This window comes from Pyxicephalus adspersus, chromosome 5 (genome assembly GCF_032062135.1).
Source record: "Pyxicephalus adspersus chromosome 5, UCB_Pads_2.0, whole genome shotgun sequence".
Classification (NCBI taxonomy): Eukaryota; Metazoa; Chordata; class Amphibia; order Anura; family Pyxicephalidae; genus Pyxicephalus; species Pyxicephalus adspersus.
The window spans coordinates 86,279,796-86,303,494 of record NC_092862.1 but is presented as its reverse complement, the minus strand read 5'-3'; the positions used below and the strand labels follow the sequence as shown (position 1 = coordinate 86,303,494).

At 37.6% G+C, this 23,699-nt stretch overlaps 1 protein-coding gene across 1 annotated transcript in view; it reads left to right on the top strand.

Moving 5' to 3' along the window:
• The window catches only part of SDHA (succinate dehydrogenase complex flavoprotein subunit A), a 160,783-nt gene extending 146,887 nt beyond the window's left edge, over positions 1-13,896 (top strand). The window contains exons 13-15 of the mRNA XM_072412019.1: positions 12,595-12,725; positions 13,362-13,472; positions 13,590-13,896. Of these exons, the coding sequence (XP_072268120.1) occupies positions 12,595-12,725; positions 13,362-13,472; positions 13,590-13,676 (329 nt within the window). The 3' untranslated portion in view covers positions 13,677-13,896. The remainder of the gene's footprint in view (positions 1-12,594; positions 12,726-13,361; positions 13,473-13,589) is intronic.
• The last annotated feature ends 9,803 nt before the right edge of the window (positions 13,897-23,699 follow it).

The window sequence follows — 23,699 nt, the reverse complement described above, 5'->3', positions numbered from 1 at the left end:
TGCTTTATATACTTTATTTACCAGTGGGTGTAGTTCCTCCTGAAAAATTTGTCATATTCTGCAGAAAAGCCATTCGAGCCTGCTGTTTTAAAAATAGCCATTGTATTGATGGTTTTCAAGATCTCTGAACTAGTAACAGGTCTATTAACCTCTGTGGAGGTATAAATAATGAGTATATATAAATGTAAAAGCAGTACATTTAAAAATACAAATTTTAAATTTCCCGCCTACCAGCCCCACGGTCCTGCCCTCCAGCCTAAGGCTCGCAAGCAGATGCCTAGCCGGCATCTGCTTCCCCTGACCTCCTGTCCCCAATGTTCACATGCCGGGGACACAGATGTTGGCCAGCATCTGTGTAGCCAGGCGATGTGAAGCAGATGCGGGGCATCGCTGAAGGATGCTGCAGGCACTGCTGGAGGACGCCGCTGCAACGTGGGAACCAGGTAAGACTTTAAAATTCCCTGGCAATTCCACCTGGGCAATGTGTGGCCTGGGGGTTACTGCTTTTGGCACTGAAAATTAACCCTGAGCCACACTCGGGAATACCGCCAGGGAGGTTTCGAGCCTCCCACTGGACGGATGTTAGTTTAGTCAGTTTTGTCTCAGTTAAGAGCTAATCAAGAGTGTGGAGTTGAGACGATTGAGCAGCATATACCGTATTTTTAGCTTCATAAGACGCACTTTTCCCCCCAAAAGTGAGGTAAAAATGTCTGTGCGTCTTATAGAGCGAATATTGCCGGACGGCTGAAATACCTTCAGCGGCCACTGGGTGGCAGAGGTTACAAAAATCTCTTTACCGTCCTATAGAAAACAAAACGATTCTAGAGTAAGGGAGTAACACAAAGCAGAAAAAAATCTTATTCTATTTTCATAGACCACTCTATCCTCTGTTACAAGAAATTAAACCTCATATGCAATGGCAATTATTATGAACCTGTTTTCTTTGAAAAATACACATTGTAAAGAATATACCAATGTGTATTAGAAACATTACCTGAAAGTTCAACCTTTTCTCACATTAGTAACACTCCATTAGTTTTTTTTCTCTCAGATACATGTTATTTCAGGGTGCTGCTCCCCGCACACCTTGCACTGTGAAATAATCCTACCCTTCGTATACCAGCAGCAGCATTAAAGCTGTGTCTGTCCGTGCTGCTGTTATTATCCCAATGTATAAATCATATCTCCCACACCGATTGTTGTAGAAACCTGAAATTCTCAGGGTACACAAAAGACCCAGAGAGCTGATAATAAACTTAATTTAAACCTAAATAAACCTATAATTTCAGGTTTATACATTGGGGATAATGACAGCAGCAGGGACACCGCTCTCACGCTGCTGGTGTACGAGGGATAAGATTAATTCACAGAGCAAGGTGAACTGCATAGTATAGTACTGGTTCAGATTATTTTTCTTTTTCCTCTAAACCTAGCGTCTTATGGTCAGAGGCGTATTATAGTTTAAACGCTTTAGAAATGGAATCTGGCTGTACGAGGGTCTGCGGTAATAGGGTCTTTAACATTCAGTATATAGCATTTGTGTCTTGGGGGTTTTGCTAGGAGCGAGCCCACCTTGTTACCTCATCTGTAGAATTAGTTCTTTAGAAATTAGAGGCAGGTTTCTACTCTGGTGGCTACATGAGCATTAAGACCCATCACCGCTCCCTGCCAAGTTTGTCTGGCCTGGGGTGAGCCCTGCTCTAGAAAAACTCTATAGGCACTCCTAACTTTGGTCTGCAGGTTGTTATATGTGACGCAATATTTCTTACTTTTCAGATTTGTGTATTCTATGATATGTCCCCTCATCACCCCTTTCAATGTCCTCCATTGGAGTATAGGAGAGTCCCAATGCTCCAGACTGTCATTCAGCCGATTAGTCCTTTAATACGTAAGGAAATTAAAATCTTGTGATTTGGTCAGATTTGTTGGAAATCTCCAGTTATGACTTTGGTCAATCAGCTGTGCTAAAGTTATTTTCGGCAACACCTGAGCATGGTCGGAAAAGGAAATTCTGCTATCTCTGCTTGGGAGATATTAGAGAATTAGGATTCCCCAACTAAAATATAAAAAGTTTGTGAAAATGAAAGGTGTGCTTTAGAATAACAAGTTTAGTTTCGTTCTGTTGGATTGGGAATTCTCCCCTCCCTATTAGGTTAAAGACTAGGGTCATACCACAGTGTCATGCAGTCAAAGGTGTACGCAATAAGGGTTCAGGTGGTACATTTATAGTGTTTTTTTCTATTTTAGGGTAGAAAGGGTTTGATGCTTGACGTTTCGCTAAGTCCTGGAGGTCTTGTTGCTTGAAGGTTCATGATCCACGTCATTTCACATTGTAAAAGTGTTTGATCAATTGTTCCAGAGCATAAAAGTTAATCCAATCTCGGGGAAGGAGGGGAATTCTTTTTTGTGCTAAATACATTTGTCCTCTTTCTATAAAATTTGGGGTTTTTTTTTTTGTTTTTTTTTTATATATATACAGTAATTTTTTTTTTTGGATTTTTGTCAAAGTTCTGGTGTTCCTGTAACTTCCTGTGTACCAAATGGATATCCCAGACAATGTTATCAGGTTTTCTGGGTATGTTCTTTAAACTACAGAACACTAATTTTGTAATGGAAAAATGGTGTTTTTTGTAGTACAAGTTAAGAGAGAAACCTAGAATGAGTGTTGTCACCATAGGTCAAGAAGTGTGTTCCCGGCAAGATCCCAAGTTGGAAATAATAGGAAAGAAGTGCCTGAAGGAAAAAATAAACTATTGGACCACATCTTAAGACTTTAAAAAGGCAGTAATATACTCTATACTTAAATGTGTACGAAAAGACCCCTTTGTCTGTCTCTTCTCTTTGGCACTTGATTATTTCCTGCCCCCCCCCCCCCCCCCTCTTTTTTTCTTTTGTTGATTTTTGGATGTTGGAAAAAAAATTGTGTATTTTTAAAGTGTGAGAGAGACAGACATGGATATTGTAACTTCAAGAGAATGCAGTTGAAGTCAAATCTAGTCTCTAGTAACTCAATGCTCTTACTGTACACAACCTGCTGTTTGCATGCTTAGCCATGTTCTACCTGCTGTTCTTTTTCCTTAATAAGGATTAAAAAAATAGAGTACATAATAATTAAAAATAGTAAAGTTAATATAAACTATTTTTAATTAAATGGATATTTTTCCCCATAGTTTCCAATATTTTTTTACCTAAAAGAATGTCTCCTTTAAAACCAATAAATGGTTTTGAAAATCCTGGCCGCTTTGTGACTTTTCTTTAGGTCCATAGCAAAAAGTATTTCCATATGTAGACTCTTCCTTATTCGTACTGGTTTTCACACCCTTTCTTCAAAGGCACAGCAAGGCTTTTCTTTTCAGTTCAGCACATACTGCCCCAGCCTCAGTAATAAAGTACCTCTTTAAAAGGTCAAAGACCTTTTGTCACCAGCTCTCTGTTTGTATAAGCCCAGGTGTCTAGTTTATGACTTAGCTCCAAGCCTTGGAAAACAATCTTATAGGGACGTTACAGTTGCCTTCGTTAATTTTGACAAAATGACACAAACAGGCATTACATTTTTGTGACAGCACTCCGGTCTCAGATGCCTGCAGAGCTACCCTACATCCACATGTAACCTATATCTTGGTCTCTTTATGTGTTTCAGTTTTTTTGTGTTTTCCTACAATTTGGGGGAAGATTTTCCTCTCAGATGTCAAGGGTGTCAGACTGCAATCTGGCTCTGGCTAACAAGATGCAATCACCTCCATCTCTTGTTTCCCATTCCATTTCCGAATGTGCAGTCCCACTATTCTCACATAGGCACATCGACTAAGACATGCAAATGTGCACACATTTATTTCCTTCTTTAAGCCAAATAGAACAGTAGGAGGATTTTTCTTCCAGCAGAAGAAAACCATGAACAACTTTAAACATTAATAATGCTTGTAGACTATGTACACACACTTTATTACCACTGGAAACCGTCAATGACTATTATTTCCAGTGACAGTAAAAATACCTGCACTGTATGTACAGCGCTGTTCAGCTGTATAGTGAGGGAATGATTAACTGGGGGAGACTGTCTTTCATAGGAAAGAAAAAAAACCAATCCCCATTTATTTTTTGATACGCCTGGACAGATCGATAAACAGCATTTAGAGAATGTTGTGCTAGATTTTCTCCCATGAGCTTGGTTGTCTCGGGCAACAAGTATTTAACATGTCTACTAATCTTTAGAGACATGTTTTAAACCATTTGCACAGTGATTCATTTAATGAAAGTCATTTTATAATGGTCTGTAAAAAAAATCACCTTTTTAATTGATGAAAATCAACACAGCCCCATCTAGTGGACTATGTGAGAATGACATTTGCTATTTAACAAACACTGTATTGTATTTGTTATAGTTTACTTCAGTGGTCCGTTTTTGGTGTTGGTTCTTGTCTTTGTTTCATAAAGATTGTGTTGAGCCAACCTCTTTGTTGATTATTTAGAGCTCATAGTATAGATATAAGGGGAAAAAGGGCAAAGAAACAGGTTTCAGGCTCAGGAGGTTTTTGTGCAAAAATAAATCAAGTGTGTATTTTTCAAGTTACAATTAGTACATACATCAAAGGTACATATTATTTATTTTAAGCCTGATATCCAAATGCCTGTTATTGTCACAGGGTTTGGATACTTTAATCTAGACATGAGACTCCTTCCAATGTCATACAAAGTACATATAAAGATTGAAAACAAGGTAAGAAGGGGACCTGTTATGGTTGCATGATTCCCAACGCGTTTCGCCTGTTATAGGCTTCTTCATGGGTATAAATTTGTATGATTTCTATATTGTACAAATACAAGATATAAACATATAGCATATATATTGTCAAATATTATTAAATAATATAGTTTTGTTAGAGATCTAGTTTGTAATAAAACATAATCTTTCTTTTATTTGGATGTCTACAACTTTATTAAGTCCACGGTTAGCTATGGTAAACCTTCAACTGAACAATCAACATCTCATTTTAAACTTTCATATCTGATGTTTTAAAAACAACATATTGATGTGATTTTAATCAAATTAATAACAAGGGCAATAGTTTACTCACATTTGGTTGGCGTGCAGTCTAGGTAGGGGGGTAAAAGAAGCAGTATTCAAGCTGCATGCTAGTGAATGTTTTTTAGGTATATAATATAGGGTAAGTAATAAAATATAGAAACCATGAAACTAAAATAAAAATATAGATAAAAGTATGGATGTTACAAATACTATTTAGGGTACCTACCAGTTTGATATGTCCAAGCCCAAAAACAAAAAGATTGTTTGAATGTTGTCCTAATGGATTCAGTCCAGTTTTAATATTCATATATATGGTTTTTGTTTCATATACGCTAAATAGGGGTTTAGTGAGAACCTATTCTGAATATAAATAAAACTAGTTATAGGTTTCAAAAAATAGTAATCAGTGTTAAAGAGGAGATTTTAGATTAAAATCAAAGTAGTTAGCTCTCTAATTACCAAGTAGGTACAGATCTATTTATCCTAAAGAAAATGGGGAGGGAGGAGAGGAATAAGGATATCCTATCTTATACAGCCAAGAGGGCTGCTATTATCCTAAGACTTGTAGTTAGTCCATACGACCAGGAGAGGGTATGTCGTAATTCATGCAGCCAGAGGGCTGGTTGAGTTTGAGATCTGTTTTTTATAGTTATGAGTTAATCGGGTGAGGCTGCAGCTGGGACGGTGTGCACGTGTCCTGCAGGGGGGGGGCGTGTATCCTGCCCAACCAATCAGGATTAGGAGTTCCCTGTGACGTCTACATGGACTCCATCTCTGCCTGACGAGAGGCATACGTCTCTCACTGACAGAGAGGTGTCCCTTCCAAAAAAGGGGTGGGGACGCAAGGAGGAAGAAAGCCAGCCCCAGACTGAGAGTCTGTGAAAAAAACAGACACTTTGTGTGCTGGCCGTGGCGCCTGAAGCGCCGGGTCCCCTGCAAGTCCCTGCAGAGGCACAGGGGACTTACAATTTAAATCAGACATGAAAGTGCTATGAACTGATTATTCTTCATTACACATACTTTAGAGTTCTCACACTGAACCTAGTATGTTCATCATATATGTTGCATGTGATTATGAAATTTTTTGAGACAAAATATTTTTAAAAATTTCATAACATCATTAATCATTGGTAAATATTTTTATACAGTCTGTGCAGAATATTATTTAACCACCTGAGCGTTACACTGATTTCTAGATTTCTGTTCCAAAAGCGTCACAGGTTTTCATGAAATTTTTTTTTTTAAATTGTAGACCTGTAACTTACAGAAATATGTCCGAATAGGGTTCTAGTAGATATCATGAATATATATATATATATATATATATATATATATTTTTTTTTATTTAAGTTGTGTGAGTGTGCAGCTTTTTTATAGATCCATATAGGAAAAAGTTTGAAAGGTCAAAGGGGACAAAGAGGGTTTTGTTTAGTACTATGAGTTAGTTGATCAAGTTGATAATTAATTAAAGAAAAGATTTATAGCTGACAAAGTCATTAAGGCCTGGTTTGGTGGTGGCTTGGAGGTTGATTATCCATTTAGTTTCTCTTTGGAGAAGTATTTTATCAGGATCACCTCCTGATAAAATACTTCTCCAAAGAGATATGGTCCAGACCGAAGAAGGATAAAGCTTTACAGTCATATTGGTGTTGGGTGCCCACATGGTGGCATACTGGGGTGGTGATTTTTCCCATCGAGATAGAGTGGATGTGCTCATATATGCGTTTTTTGAAAGCGCAAGTGGTTTTGCCGACATAAAATGCCCTGCATTTACATGTAATCATATATATTACTCCCAGTGTGTTACAGTTGATGTGTTGGTATGGTCTATGAATGGTACCGTTTGGTAGTGTTATTGTTGAACCTTCTTTGATCCACTGACATTGTGTACACTGTCCACATTTAAATGTGCCCGATTTTTGTTTTACAGTGGAACCATCTGTACTTTCAGATTTAAAATGGCGCGATACAAGGTGGTCCTTTAAGGATCGGCCTTTTCTGTAAATTACCTGGGGTTTTTCTCCTATGTATTTTTTGATTTGAGGATCAGATGTTAGTATATGCCAGTTCTTAGTTGGTATTCTGTGCATGTGGTTATAGCTTTCATTGTATGTTGGGATTAATCGGGTTGTGGATGCGGTTGCTGTTGGATGCTTTGATTCGTTACCCAATAAATCCTTCAGTTGTAGTTTTAAAGCTGTTTGGTAAGATTTCTTTAAGAGGGTTTTAGAGTAGCCTCTTGAGATTAGTCTATCTTGGAGTAGTTTGGATTCCTTTTTAAAATCCATATCCATTGTGCAGTTTCTTCTAAGCCTCATGTATTGGCCTGGAGGTATGCTTTTAATCAGGGCCTTAGGATGGACACTGTTGGCTTTTAAAATAGTGTTCCCTGCTGTTTTTTTTACGAAAGAGGGATGTAGTTATTTTTGAGTCTGCGTCAATTCTGATAAACAGATCAACGAATGCAATTTGTGTTTTGTTAGATTCCATAGTGAATTTTATATTAATTTGTTTGGATATAATTGAAAATTTCTAGTAGCAGGGATGAGGATCCTGACCACAATATCAGGACATCATCAATGTACCTTTTCCACATAATGATGTGATTGAGGTACGGTTTCATAGGTGGGTCCAAAGACAATGTTTTTTCCCATTGTCCTAAATATAAGTTTGTGTACGAAGGCGCACACTTTGTCCCCATCGCAACTCCTTGCGACTGGAGGTATATTTTGTCATCAAAGATGAAGGTATGAGAATGAAAGTGAGTGGTTTGATAATGAAAAGGTTCTGTTCGTGTGCTTCTGGGTAGGCTTCTTCTAGGCAATTAAGTATGGTATGTATACCAAGAGTATGTGGGATACAGTTATACAGCGATTCCACGTCAGTTGTAACCAACGTGGTATCTGGAGGGACCCTCATATTTTGGGTTAGATTTAGGACATCTATTGTGTCTTGTAGGTAAGATGGTAGTTTCATAACTAGTGGTCTTAGGTACATGTCCACTATTTGACTGGCATTTGCTGCCAATGAGCCAATGCCAGAAACAATAGGTCTCCCTGTTGGGCATAGAAGATTTTTATGAATCTTTGGTAGGATATAAAAGGTAGGAGTAATGGGGTATTTATTGGTCAAAAAGTCCTTAGTCTTGTCGTTGATGATGTTATTTGTGTATGCTTGCCAGCTCATTGTATTCCACATTATGTTCTAACAGTTTGGTTTTTGGGATGATGCGATTCCATTCTTTATTATTAAGGAGGTTGTAGCTTATTTCTCTATAGTGTTCTCTATTATTATTATTATTATTATTTATTATTATTAAACAGGATTTATATAGCGCCAACATACTACGCAGCGCTGTACAATAAATAGGGATTGCAAATGACAGACTTATACAGACAGTGATACAGGAGGAGAGGACCCTGCCCCGAAGAGCTTACAATCTAGTAGGTGAGGGAATTTCACACACAATAGGATGGGAAATAAGATCAGAGGGGATTGGGTCAAGTGGACATGTAGTAGACGGAGATGATGAGAGAAGAGTTAAGACTTCGTCCACAGTAACAGGGCTGAGGGAGGCCAGTGGTTATTTACAGGTGGGAGGGGTGGGTATGGTTGGAGTGACTTGGTGAGCAGAGACATCATGTCTGATTTTGTCTATTTTATCTCTAAAGTAGGTGGCAATGTCTTGGGCAGAGAAGGATGTTGTGGGGGGAGCAGGTGTGGAGTTTAGGAGGGAGTCAATTGTAGAGAAGAGGTTGCGTGGGTTGGAGGCTTGAGAGGAGGTGACAGCGGAGAAATAATTTTGTTTGGTGACAGTGAGCTCTGTGTTAAAGCTTTGAAGCTTGGCTTTGTAGTCCATGAAGTCAGTGCTGAGGCCAGATTTCCTCCACTTGCGCTCAGCTGCACGAACAGATTTTTGTAGCTGTTTGGTGTGGTTGTTGAGCCAGGGTCGGGGATTTGCAGGGCGGGGGTAGCGGAAGGTGGCAGGAGCAACACTATCAAAAGCCAGGGAAAAAGAGTGGTTTAACATGGTGGCAGCTAGTCTGGGGAGGTGATTTTGGATCACTATATTTCCTCCTGTGTCAGAAGGTTTAGTTATTATATTTTTTTGTTTTTTTAAATTGGTGAGTGCGTGTTGGTGTTCTTTGGTAAAATTCATATTGCAGGATTCAAGCCCCAAATTGTTTTTTTATAATTTGTTCAGTAATCACATCAACGAAAGTTTGAATATAAGGGTTCAGGAATATCGAGGGGAAATAGCTTGATTTGGGTTTTTTTTGATAAAAGTTGTGAAGGATCAGATTCCAGAAGGGGTGTTCTGGATTCTGAAGTTATGTTAGGTGTAGGGTCATTCTCCATTAATAATTGGTGAAGGTCTTTGAGGACTCTAAAGTCTTGTGTATTCTTATATAGTTCTTATATAGTTCCGGTTTATAAGGTAAGACCTCAGGGTGATTTATCAAACATCAACTTCAATGTAAGGTTTCTTGCAAAACGTTTAAGATCAAAATTCAGATTTATCCATCTTTTGAAAAGGACAGAATGACAAGGCCATTTTTAAAACTTGTTTTTCTAGATAGATAGATTTACTATTTCTAGATCATTTATTTCTTGTTTGTTTTGGTGAGAAATGAATCTAGTGTGTTCTTGCGTATTGTAGGTGAGGGTATCTGTTGCCGAAGTGGCTCTAAAAAGACTTTTGTGTTTTATGAATAGCTCCTGTAAGGTTAAATGATGGTGATGGTTGTTCCCAAACCTGTAGTTTGTAATGTGGTGTCTGTTAGGGTACTGTTGCCTAAAGGTGGTGACGTTGTTGATGGAGGCGATATCTGAAAGGTGATGTGTGAGGTTTTAATTGGTTGTCCGATAGTTTGATTATTTTTGTATTGGGTTCTTGCTCCCCCTTGGGGCTAGAGGTGTTTTTATTAGGGGATGTAGTGTTATCTAGTAGACTCACTAGATTGGGTGGTGTGGATGAACAATAACTGTTCAAGTTAATCGGGGTTGTTGATATTGGGATGGGTGCTCCTTTTGTGTCTTGAGTATTTTCAGATAGATCACTCAGGTTTCTCTTTTTTGCTTTTGTGAGTAATATTTAGATCAGCAATTTGATGTTCGATGGGGATAGGTTGAATAGGGGTGGCTGGAGGTTGTTTATCCAGGGTAGTAGATTTTGGTATTGGATAAATATTTCATAATCACATGCAACATATATGATGAATATACTAAGTTCAGTGTCATAACTCTAAAGTATGTGTAATGAAGAATCATCAGTTCATAGCACTTTCATGTCTGATTTAAATTGTAAGTCCCTTGTGACTTGCGGGGGACCCTGCACCTCAGGCGCCACGGCCAGCACATGAAGTGTCTGATTTTTTCACAGACTCTCAGTGCTTGGCCAGCTTTCTTCCTCCTTGCGCCCCCCCCCCCCCCTTTTTGGGAGGAAGAGTTCTAGGTTAATTATGGTGGGGGGGGACTCTCACTGTCCCCCCCCCCCCCTTTTTGCAAGGGATGCCTCCCAACAGGCGGAGATGGAGTCCATGTAGACGTCACAGGGAACTCCTAATCCTGACTGGTTGGGCGGGATACACGCCCCCCCCCCCTTGCAGGACATGTGCACACCGTCCCAGCTGCAGCCTCACCTGATTAATTTATAACTATAAAAAACAGATCTCAAACTTAACCAGCCCTCTGGCTGCATGAATTACTACTAGTGTTGGTCGAATAGCTCACTATTCGATTCGACAGCTATTCGGCCGAATATAGCAAAAAAATTCGGGTGGTCGAATTCGAATCCCATTAAAGTCAATGGGAGAAAAATTCGGGTTTGTTTCAGCACTGTGTAGAGCTTCTACAGCCTCCAAACAAAAATTCGGTATACCCGAATTCGAACAGCCATATTCGGGTCGAATATAGGGACAACCCGAATTCGAACATCAACACTAATTACTACATACCCTCCCCTGGTCGTATGGACTAACTACAAGTCTTAGCACAATAGCAGCCCTCTTGGCTGTATAAGATAGGATAACTTTATTCCTCTCCTCCCTCCCCATTTTCTTTAGGATAAATAGATCTGTACCTACTTGGTAATTAGAGAGCTAACTACTTTGATTTGAATCTAAAATCTCCTCTTTAACACTGATTACTATTTTTTGAAACCTCTAACTAGTTTTTATTTATATTCAGACTAGGTTCTCACTAAACCCCTATTTAGGGTATGTGAAACAAAAACCATATATATGAATAATAAAACTGGACCTAATCTTTTAGGACAACATTCAAACAATCTTTTTGCTTTGGACTTGGACATATCAAACTGGTAGGTAGCCTAAATAGTATTTGTAACATCCATACTTTTATCTATATTTTTATTTTAGTTTCATGGTTTCTATATTTCATTACTTACCCTACATTATATACCTAAAAAAAAATTAAAAAATAAAAACAAAAAAATATATATTTTTTTTTTTTCACTAGCATGCAGCTTGAATACTGCTTCTTTTACCCCCCTACCTAGACTGCATTCCAACCAAACATGAGTAAACTATTGCCCTTGTTGTTAATTTGATTAAAATCACATCAATATGTTGTTTTTCAAACATCAGATATGAAAGTTTAAAATGAGATGTTGATTGTTCAATTCAAGGTTTACCGTAGCTAACTGTGGAATTATTAGGTTCTAGACATCCATATAAAAGAAGGATTATTATGTTTTATTAAAAACTAGATCTCTAACAAAACTATATTATTTAATAATCTTTGACAATATATATGCTATATATTTATATCTTGTATTTGTACAATTTAGAAATCAAACAACCAAATTTATATACCTTAAGAAGCCTATAACAGGCGAACGCGTTGGGAATCATGCGACCATACAGGTCCCCTTCTTACCTTGTTATCAATCTTTATATGTACTTTGTATGACATTGGAAGGAGTCTTATGTCTAGATTAAAGTATCCAAACCCCCTGACAATAACAGGCATTTGGATATTGAGCTTAAAATAAATAATATGTACCTTTGATGTATGTACTAATTGTAACTTGAAAAATACACACTTGATTTATTTTTGCACAAAAACCTCCTGAGCCTGAAACCTCTTTCTTTCCCCTTCTTCCCCTTATACCTATACTATGAGCTCTACTTCAGTGGTCCCCAACCCCCGGGCTGCGGACGGTTGCCAGTCCTTGGCTGGTGAGTTGGGGGCCGCAAATGACAGGCGACAGAAGTATAATGCCAGGAGGCGAAAGCTACCGCTGCGGGTGGCCCGCCTTACATTGCTCTAAAGCCGACAGACAGTGTGACAGCAGGAGCGCCGGCAGCTCTCCTCACACAGCTAACACAGGAGCTGCTGAGAATGACACCAATTAGGTAGTGCCCCGGGCAGAAATTATAGTCACATGTGTAGTCCCACATTACCCACAAGAATAGCGTCTATTGTCCTCCAGTGAACTACTGGTAAACAAACATCTTTTCAATATTCATGATAAATAAAATGAGATCAGTAAATATAAAAATGACTCTTGAAGGTATTAAGGAAATTTTGTTGACCTTTTCTAGGAATTGTATGGAACACTGACCTGGTAGAAGCGCTCGAGTTACAAAATCTAATGTTGTGTGCTCTCCAGACTATTTATGCTGCCGAGGCTCGTAAAGAAAGTCGAGGTGCTCATGCCCGGGAGGACTATAAGGTGAATTTATTTTGAGGCTGTAATTTACATATCAGAGCTGTGCAAAATATTTATTATGGGTTGTTTTTTACTCAAGGTAAATTAACTAACTGTTGCTTTGTGCAATGAACTGAACAAAAATGCAGTTAAAAAAAAACTGCATGCAGAAGGTATTAAATTGTAAATAAATTATGTTTGTTTGGCATTTTTTAATGTTAAATAGGGTTTTTGTAAATAAATTTTAATCCAAACCTTTTTTTAACATTTATTTTTTTTATTTATTTTTATTTCCTTTTTTTTTTCCTTTCTTATAGACACAACAGGAAATAAGCAAATCTTTCCAAAGTAACTGCACATTCCCTCCTAGACAGTTGTCTCTTTGCCCTTTTTTCATATCTGGTGACAACAGTATTGTGTTTTAAAGACTATATATAAAACACTTTATTACAACAGCTACTGGATTTATATAAACTCTCTCTCTCTCTCTCTCTCTTCCACCCCATCTCTCTCTCTCTCTCTTCCCCCCCCATCTCTCTCTGTCGCTCTTCCCCTCCCCATCTCTCTCGCTCCCCCCCCCCTCTCTCACACTCTTCACGTTTTGAGATTGTTCATATTTTACATTTCCGAAAGGTAACTTAGACATTTCATATTTTTTAGGTAAGAGTTGATGAATATGATTACTCTAAGCCACTACAAGGACAGCTGAAGGAACCATTTGAAAATCACTGGAGAAAACACACTTTGTCATTTGTTGATAGAAATGGAAAGGTATGGCACATTGATTTGATAAATATTCCAAAAAACAATCCAAACTAGTCTCTTTTATTTAAATAATATAGATATCTAATGTATACAGTTTCATTAGTATTTGCATTTTCATTTCAGGTAACATTGGAATACAGACCTGTTATTGATTCAACTCTAAATGAAGAGGATTGTGCCTCTGTCCCACCTGCAATCCGTTCCTATTAATTGTAATAAAGTTATGCTTAGAATATTCTGCTACTGAATGGCATGTGTTTCCTTTCACTTCTTTACAAATATTAACCGTGATGTCAATTTTAGGTATTTGACTTCCTAACTTCAGTTCTTTTTATGGTTTTGTAACCCACTTTAATAATGAAATTAAAAATATATATTGTAACATTCTTAACACTAAAATATTAGACTAATAAATAATTTTGTTAACTAATCTGATATTACATTCAATTTTCACATTAGAATATAAATGTTGATGTCAAAAATAATACAAAACATGTAATGTTTTTATTAATATTATCAAAAAACTGCTACCATAGATTAATAGGGGTAGTTATAGGTTATAGTACAAAATGTTTGTGTGTTTTACCGGAGGCTTCTTTACTCTTTTTGTGAAAGATGGGGGTCAGGAGTCGAAAGTATCATACATTCTTTTAAAAAAAAATGCCAAAAAAAAGCCCCATATTCTACAGTGCTACTCAGTCTGCTTATCCTCAGCATTGAGTGGGGGTGGGGTGCGAGAGAAATTGAAGGAAAGAAAGAATTGGGGGGGGAGGGACGGTGAGGGAGAGGGGAGAGATTGGTAAGTTTTGAGGTAGGGCGAAGGGTGACGCATAAGAGAACAGAGGGGAGAGAAAGAACTAGGGTACAAGTGCGGAAAGAGACATGAGAGTTGAGAAATAGGGTTCCTTGCTCTTGTCTGCTTCTATGTAGCGAGGAGTAACAAAAAAAAAATCACAAATTGTAAAATATTCTTGTGTAACAAAGTGATTATTGTAAGTAACCAGTTATTTTACCAGTATGCCTACTTTCTAAAGAAACATTTATCACACAGAAACCAGCATCCAGCACAAGTTGTAGTCCTATTTTGCTCTATAGTCAGGATCTCAAAAGTATTAGCTCCTAGGATGCAGCCTACAACAATTGATTCACTTGAAAAAGGCTGACTTTAATTCCGTACACATCAGCTCTAGCTGTGATCTCATATCTAGTTGAGGATTTTGTTTATGTTGGTGGATTAAGTTTCGATACTCCTTTCATCTTTGATTAAGTATTTCTTTGCGCTGATTTTTTTAACCCTAACCCATATTTTTATCAAAATCTCTTATGTGTACTTGCCAGTAGGGGAATTAGATTCTGGATTGTTATATTTAAAGTACTCTTCAATAGTTTGAGCTATATCACTGCAAATATATTCATTGGCAAGTAAACACACATTCACTCTTAACTCTGTATTAAATAGTCGTTTATTCCAAGTTTTTTAAGACAGTTTGTAAGTCTTGAAAGGACTGAAAAAAAACTGGTATTAGTCTGTTACTCTCACTGTAATCACAATACTGTCCTTGCGTAAGCTTACCATTAGGTTAAATTCTCACTGAAGTGCAAAGAGTGTTTACCTCAGTATGCTGAGAGTTCATTAAATAAGACAATATTCTGTGCTGCAGGTGCCACTAGCTGCTATGTGCTATTTACTGAGGGTCCTCTATGTCTTTTGAAGTCATTAAAATGTGAAGAGATTATGGCCTTGTCCCTTTACAACTCTTTAAAATGGGGCTGGTATAGCAGTAGATTGTTTAACCAACATCCTGTAAGGCAGTAGCATTGGTTTTTCCTTTTGCTCTAATCAAAGACCCTTGACTCAAGATGCACACAGCACTCCAGTGCCAACTCCCAACTCCATGACAGTTGGGGGGCTGGGAAAGCAGAAAAAAATGTAGGTTTCTCTAAATGGAAGGTGCTGGTAGTCGAATGTACCTGCAAAAGTTTAAAGGTTAATAGTGTTGGTTTAATTTGTATGTAATATGTGTAACTGCAAGAGTACAGCCATTTCAGTGTTCAAGGTGTGTGCCTATAATAGTGAAATAGATAACAGTCCTTAAAGTGATCATGCACAATTTGTGAATGTGTACTGCATAAAATAAGTGGCTGGTTAAAACATATTACATAGGGCATGTATACATGGTGACAAAATGGGCAGCATGGAGCCATTCTGTAACAAAGACCAGCATAGTCAGAAAAGGTAGATGGCTCACTGTACCTGCCTTTTTGGTTATGAATATTCCCCCCCCCCCAAAGTTTTTATATTGATTTTTTTCGTAGCTCACCAAGCTAACATGTTTCTGACCACATCAGACCAGAATGGATTTGGTCTGTCTCTGCCAGCCATGTACTCCCTTCACCATGTCTTTTTTTTTATTTTTGGGTTTAATCATTCAATAAAAAAAAAACTGTCTAGAGGTCATTCAGAAATTGGCAACATGTTAACACATTGAAGAAATCCAAAGCTGGTCTCCTATCTCAGGCTGTCATCATGTGGTACCTTGCTGCTGCTGGATAAGTCTGCGTCAACCTTAGATGTGCAGCCTTTGGCTTTGGATCCTCCTGTGTCTGATTTTCATGTCTAGCATCATCTACAGGCCTTTTCCTTGTCCTGCAGTGGGCTCATTAGGAACTGTAAACACCATGCCTTCAGATTTTATCCTGTCATTTTTTTTAGTCACTGCACAGTAGCTTATTCAATCTTATTTCTGTCTTTTGGATGCCACCGTAGAGATTAGACCTGCCCTGGCCCACATCTACAACATGGGTGCAGGCTTTTTACTTCAGACTGGGATATCTTTCCAGATTTCTTTTAATACTGACTTAAAACCTATATTTAGGGAATTCTGCCTACTAAAGATCACATACCGACCATGAAAATGTGAAAGGTTTTCTCATAGCTATATTCAATCAGCTTTTGGGGACCCCACCACATAAACCTTTTAAAATTGGTAGAGGTCACTGGGCACTTGGTCTCACATCTTCTGCCCCCACTCACTGCAGATGTAGTTGTCAGACCCATGTCTTTAACGTGAATAAAAAATGAGAGCTAATTAGCAAAAGGATCCCATGGAATTTTCTGGTGCATAACTTACCCTTCTAGCTTTAAGTATGTCTAGAAAGGTCCTATAAAATCCAGTAGATTACTTACTAAGATTTACTCGATTAATAGAGCCAGACTTGTGGTAAGCTGCAGCTTTCTGGTGCAGGTTCAAGATCTCCCATTCAAGTTAATAAGAACGGGTGGGGATAATTTTTTTGTACATGACTATCAGAATCAAGCCACAATCAGCAACATGCAAATGACCTGTGTTGGGGTGTATAACAGAAGTTTTCCCTGTGTCTGGGTGCAAACCATGCAGTTTTCTGCCATAGGTATGAAAGGATCCTTAGTCTGATACTAAAAATAAATTTATATTTCCAGAGAAATGCAATTCATGTGACAGATTTTCAAGCGGTACATCTTCAGGGCCCTACATCTCCCCGTTCCTGAGAAATTAGGGTTCGCAGAAGGTAAGTGGCCAGCTATGTGTGACAGGATGGCTTTGTATGATAGGTAAAGTTTTTTGATATCTTGTGATGGCACTGCAGCAGTAACATTTTGGGGGCAGTTTGCCACTTACCCTACATTTTAATATACAGTTCCCCGGGCATTTAGGTGTCACATGGCACCATGGTATGGTAGGAGTGATAACATTGGGGGGGGGGGTCACAAGAGTCCCCTACTTATTCTACATCTCTATCCTCTACTGTTAAAGAGAAAATTGGGGTTCACAGAAGGTAAGTGGCCAGCTATGTGTGACAGGGTAGCATGGTATGGCAGGTATAGTTTTTCTAAATTTAGTGGTGGTGCCATAGTGATGAAATCCAGGTACATTTTTCTTCTCTTACAAAGAAATTGGGGTTCATAGAGAGTAAGGGAATAGCTATGTGACAGGGTAGGCATGATATCATGGGTGGGAAGGATCAAAAGGGGTTTCCTACTTGCTTCTACATTTCCAGTTGTCAACATCCTCTGTTCCAGAGAAATTGGGGTTCACAGAATGTAAGTGGCCAGCTATGTGAAACAAGCAGCTGGTCAGCCGCTCAGTCCCTTGCACTGCAGTGTCTGCAGATTTAACTGCAGGCGGCAGTGATCAGTACTGTGTGTATCAGCCAAACTAGGCTTCCATGGTACAAGGAAGGGGTAACCGCAACGCAACCTAACCACCAACCTTAACGCAGTCTTGAAGTTTTGTTAACTTTAAGGGGCACCTTAGCACGCAGACAATGTTCAATGCCATGAGAGTGGCCCCCAGGGGTGTCTCCAACATGCAAACTCAATTTGGGGACCCTGGTCTTGAAATAGCTCTCCTTAATGTGTAAAGGGCTTAAATTTGGTTTACTAGCAGCTCTTAGGGTCCTCTGTGTACCCTGAAAATTTCACACTATGACAATCAGTGAAGGAGATTAGATTAGTGAAGGAGAGTTTGGCTTAAGTGTATTATACATATACATTTTTACCTTGTTTAGGTTTTTCCAGCATGTACTAGTTTCCAGGCCTATCTATGTGGGAACAAAAACCATGCCGCCTAATGGTAGTTATGAGGTAAAGAATTAGAACAGATGTTGAGAGTATAAAGGATAGGGAAGGGGGTTTGAGGTATAGGGGAAATACCACCAGGAGAGCTGACTTTTAGGGGAAAAGAGATTTCAACCCAGGGGAGTCTTTGAATAAAAAAAAAATGCTCATGCAGCTTAGCACAAGTTTAGGAAACCTGGTTTCAGCTCTGACTTCATAGACTACAAAGCCGGACTACAACACCTTAACACTGCATTCATTGTAACCAAAATTATTTCTCGGCTGGCATATTCGTTCCTAACCCATGCAGCCTTTTCTCAACAATTGATTCCCTCCTAAACTCCACACCTGCCCAACTACAACTACCTTCTCTGCCACCTACTTTAAAGATAAAATTGTCAAAATCAGACATGATACTCACTGTGCCACTCCAATCATATCCACACCTGTATATCATTACTAACCTGACTGAGTTAAGGGCTGACTTTGTAACTTTGGATGAAGTTGCCTTTCTTCTCTCTCTCCCCTTATTCCTCCAATCATCTCCATCTACTACTGGCCTGCTTGACCCATTTCCCACTGATTTACTCTACATGCTCCCACACTAACCTAACCATTAGCCACCTGCTAATTTTGTATTTCAATATTTTTTATTGTTCTCAATAAACAGGGTGACAACATTTTTTTAACATATATAAATATACAATGATATAGTCTGGCCTAAACAGACCCAAAATAACTGAGTGTAATAAACACACCAAGGAAATTTCCCATAATAATGCTTATTCCAACACAATCTAAGAATACCAAATGATTACAAATGTCTTTCCTTTCCAACACTTAGTGTCCATTGTAAAGATTATTCATATGCGCAATTCTAAGGTGATAAACTTTATTATCTTTGTGACAGGTGATTTCCATAATACATTTTAACATAGTGCTTAAAAATTCTTCTATTACCAAGTATCCATTTTAAGAAACTAACTTTCTTTGAGCTTTTTCCAAGTTCTAAAATTGTGGTATTATATTAATTGACAAAAATACTATAATACAGTGTCATTAACCTCCCTAAAAGCGGTACATTTATTTTACAGTATATTATAATAGTATTAGTATAATAAAGTTTGAAACACAAAATCATTTAAAAACAATAAATTGAATAAATTAAAAAATCTATATGTTAAAAAAAAATTAAAAAAAAAATTTAATTAAAAAAAATATATACATATTATACTCATACTATTATAGATACTGTAAAATAAATGTTCTTGAAAACAATGTACTGCTTTTAAACATAAAAATCCAATGTATTGCATTCAGTACAGTTATTTTGTAATGAATGCAATACAAATAGATTTTGAATATCCCGCCCACCCGGCCGGGACGTACACACGCACCGACGTCACCAGGTCGATCAGGTAAGCGTTCTATTTACTAACCTTCCCTAGGTGTTCCAACCCCGAGTTTTTTCTACCCCGAACCACACTTGGGGTTACCGCTAGGGAGGTTAATTAATATAAATTATTAATCTAAGGGCCAGACCACCAAGACAACCACATACAAGACACAAGAGGGTTGCTAAAAGGAGAGATAAATAATAATAAAAAAAAAAACTGTTGTACCAATTGATTACTATTTCAGATTTTTATGTTAGAAGAAGAAAATTTCCTCTATGGTTCCCAAATCTGTTCGAATTTGATGAATGTATTTTCAAGAATATGAGTAATTTTGTCATTGACCATAATCTACTTTATTTTGGTTTTAAATAACTCTATCTGTATGATATGAGATTTCCAAGATTTAGCCAAGGAAATTCGGGTAGCCAATAACATTAACTTCAAGAGTTTCTTGAGTTTCTTAAAAGGCTTAGGGATTAACAAACCACATCTACTAAACAAAGCCATCTTTACATTTCCAGTTATCTTTTGTTCTAAGATCTCTGAGATTAATCCAAAAATCTTATTCCAGTAGTCTTGAGCAACTGGACAGGACCACCACATATGTTCCATTGTACCGCTAATATTACACCCCCGAAAACATAGGGGTGATGATGCAGGGTGAAATTTAGAGATTCTATCAGGAAGCAAATACCATCTAGGAAAAACTTTGTAATTTGCTTCCACTAAGGCTGTATTTAAGGATACTTTAGACAAAGAATAGGCAATATCATTCCACTCTGTTTTAGAGAGAGATATATTTAGCTCCCTATTTCAGGATCGCATATACTTTAACTTATTAGAAGTCGACATCAGAGCAGAGTATATTATTGATATTTGTCTCTTCATATCTTTTAATGAACTACATGATTTTTCAAAACTCATAGAAATCAAAGGATATGAAGCAGAATGAATTTTAGCACATATAAAAAGATCGAAGTTGCCTGTATCTAAAGTATTTCTCTTTGAGTTTTAAAGAATTCTAGGCCTAACATGCCCTCCATATCCAGAATGTCACCAATACATTCAAAACTTTTATTTATCCACCAACCAAAATTTTTTGAATTTTCTCAAGGTGAGAAATTTTGATTATTCCATAATGGGGCAATGGGAGTATGCTTTGAGATCAGTTTAGAATTTTTTTTTTTATATCAAATAATGACAGGGAATGATTTAAAGCAAAGCAAGCTCTCTAATGTCTATATTTTTTGGAGTCCAGATTAATGAGGCTAAACTTCCTCTCTTAACAGCTGTTTCTTCTATTTCTACCCATGTGGTCTCGGCCCTTTCATCATTATACAAGAAATTTGTGATAACTGAACTGCCAAATAATAATTGTTTAAGGAAGGGCACCCCTAACCCTCCTTGGGACTTGGGGGCCCACATAGTCTGTTTTTGAATCGTATCTCATTTACCATCCCATAAAAATTCATAACCTTATTCTAAAGGTTAGATAAAGTTAAGGGGGGGACAAGAATAGGTAATGTACAGAATAAATACAAAATGCAAGGAAGAATATTCATCCTAACTGCTGCTATGCGTCCCAACCAAGGGGGGGGGGACTGGACATCTAGTCCTCAACAATTTTTCTGCAGAGGGGAATATAGTTAGCTTGGTACAGTGAGTCATATGTGGCGGTCAGTTGAATCCCCAGATAATGCAATGTTTGGGTTTCCCAACAAAATGTAAAATTGTCTTAAACCAATGAAATTTTATGTTCTGGAACATTTATATTGAGAGCTTGAGATTTAGAACAGTTGACATAAAGACCCCAAATTACCACAAACTTATCTAACAGTTTGAACGGGTTAGGTATGGTAACATGCGGGGATGAAATATACATCAAAATATCGTCAGCAAACAAAGCACATTTAGGTTACCTTTTGCCACACCAAATGCCTTTAATATCCGGATGTTCCCTAATGGCTATCGCTAAAGGCTATATCGCTAGTGCAAATAAAAGTGAAAGTGGGCATCCTTGACGTGTACCCCTTTTAATAGTGATGTTATCAGAAAGAAGGCCACCCAAAGATATATTTGCCAATGTTTTGTCATATAATGTCTTTAAAACATTATTAAAATGATTACCAAAACCCATTACTGATAAGCTCTTAAACATATATTGCCATGACACACTATCAAAAGCTTTCTGTAGATCTATAGCTAGTAACATAGCTTCGTTCTTTTTGCCATCATCCCAATTAGTGTGCAGTAGGGATATTAAATCTATAGTGTGTCTAGTTTGATCTGACGCTTGTCTAAGGGGTCTAAGGATGGATGTATTCACCTATGAAAGCGTTTATTCGAACTGATAGAATCTTTGTCAATAACTTTGTCACAGTTAATCAGAGATAAAAGTCTAAAGTTACTTATATCTGAAGTATCCTTACCTGGCTTTGGGATTACACTTTTAAAGCCTTGATTGGCTTCAGGCGGGAGAGAATTACCCTCTCGCAAATATTTGAAATATTCTGCCAGATGTGGGGTTAACTGTGTCTTGAAGGCCTTATAGTAAACATGTTAATCCATCTGGGCCAGGTGCACTACTTGATTTCATTGATTTTAAGGCTTTACTCATTTCCTCTATTGTTATAGCTTGATCCAGTAATTCCACATGTTTAGATTGAAGTTTTGGTTTAATTTCGGTTTAATTTCGTCAAAAAACGCATCCAATGAGGCTTGTGTTGGTCGTGTCTGTTTACCATAAAGGGTACAATAGGATTCTTTAAAAGCCAAGAGAATTCTCTCTGGGTTTTGAGGTATTCTACCATCCTTTGTTTTAATTTTAGGAAGAACATTGTTTCTGAGTTTAGGGTTAACTTTATTTACTAATAACTTTCCAGGCTTATCCCCCCATGTATAAACCATTTCAGTGATTTCTCAGCCTTTGTGGTCAACAACAGGTTCAAATCAGTTCGCAATATTTCTATTTGTGATCTATATTCAGGCTTTGGGTTACTTTTATGTTGTCATTGTAATAGGTGATATTCCCTCATTTTAGTTTCTAGCACTTTATCTTGGGTTCTCTTATACTGGGTTCCCAGCTTAATAACTTCCCCTCTAACGAAGGCCTCCTAATTATTGACTGGGGAGGTGTCTCCTGACTCATTGAAGAAGAAATATTCTGCAATTGAATGCTCTATTTCATCTTTTATTGCTGGGTTCAAAGGCAAACTCTCATCTAATCTCCATCAACCTCGGTTTTGTATAATTCTGAGACCACTCCGTTTCAACAAAACAGGGTCATGATCCAACCAAGGGACTGGGAAGATTTTAGCTTTACGGGCCATAGGTATTCATTTAGATTAGAGAAAAATATGATAAATTATGAAATATTGGCCACTGATAAGTATGTATAGTCTCTTGCAGTCGGGTTCAATTCTCGCCAAATATCTATGAGATCATATTTATGTAATATATTTAAGAATTTATAGCTCTTTTTAGGTGGGTTTCCGTATTTAGGGATACTGGTTTTGTCCAAAAGCTGATCCAGTGCTATATTGCAGTCACCCAATATTATCAGAGAGCCTTGCACAAAAGATTCTAATGTACAAAAGATTATATATGTAATAACCGGATAAAGTCTGATTTTCATTGGGGGCATAGTATGTTACCATCATTATTTTTTGTCCTGCTACATCACCTCTTACCATAAGGTATCTTCCTCCATGGTCCCAAATTATTTCCTGTGTTGAAAAGATAAGATGCCCAGCAAAGCACAACATTACTGCACCCTTTTTCCTGTCAGAATTTGCACGTTAATTTATAGGGAACCTTTTTTGGAAAAAGTGATATAAAATTCACAGAGAAATGTGTTTCCTGTAATGCTAGTATATCTATCTTAAATGAGCTATAGTACTGAAAAGCTTTTGACCTTTTAATGGGGGTATTAAATCCTTGAACATTATAAATCATGAACGAAACCAAGGTGGATTGTTGTAATTTTTGTGACATCTATAGAAAAAATTTTGATAGAACAATTGAGAGCCTCTATTTAGCTAAACACTTATTTGGGGGTAGTAGATACACTAGGACAGTGATGGCTAACCTTTTTGAGTGCCCAAACTGCCGCACAAAACCAAAGAATTTCCTCAAAGTGCCAGCACGTCAATTAAACCTTAATAACAAGATTTTAGTATCTAAAAACTCTTTATAAAGTTGCCTGAACTATGTAACATCATTTTTAAAGGTTGGAATCTT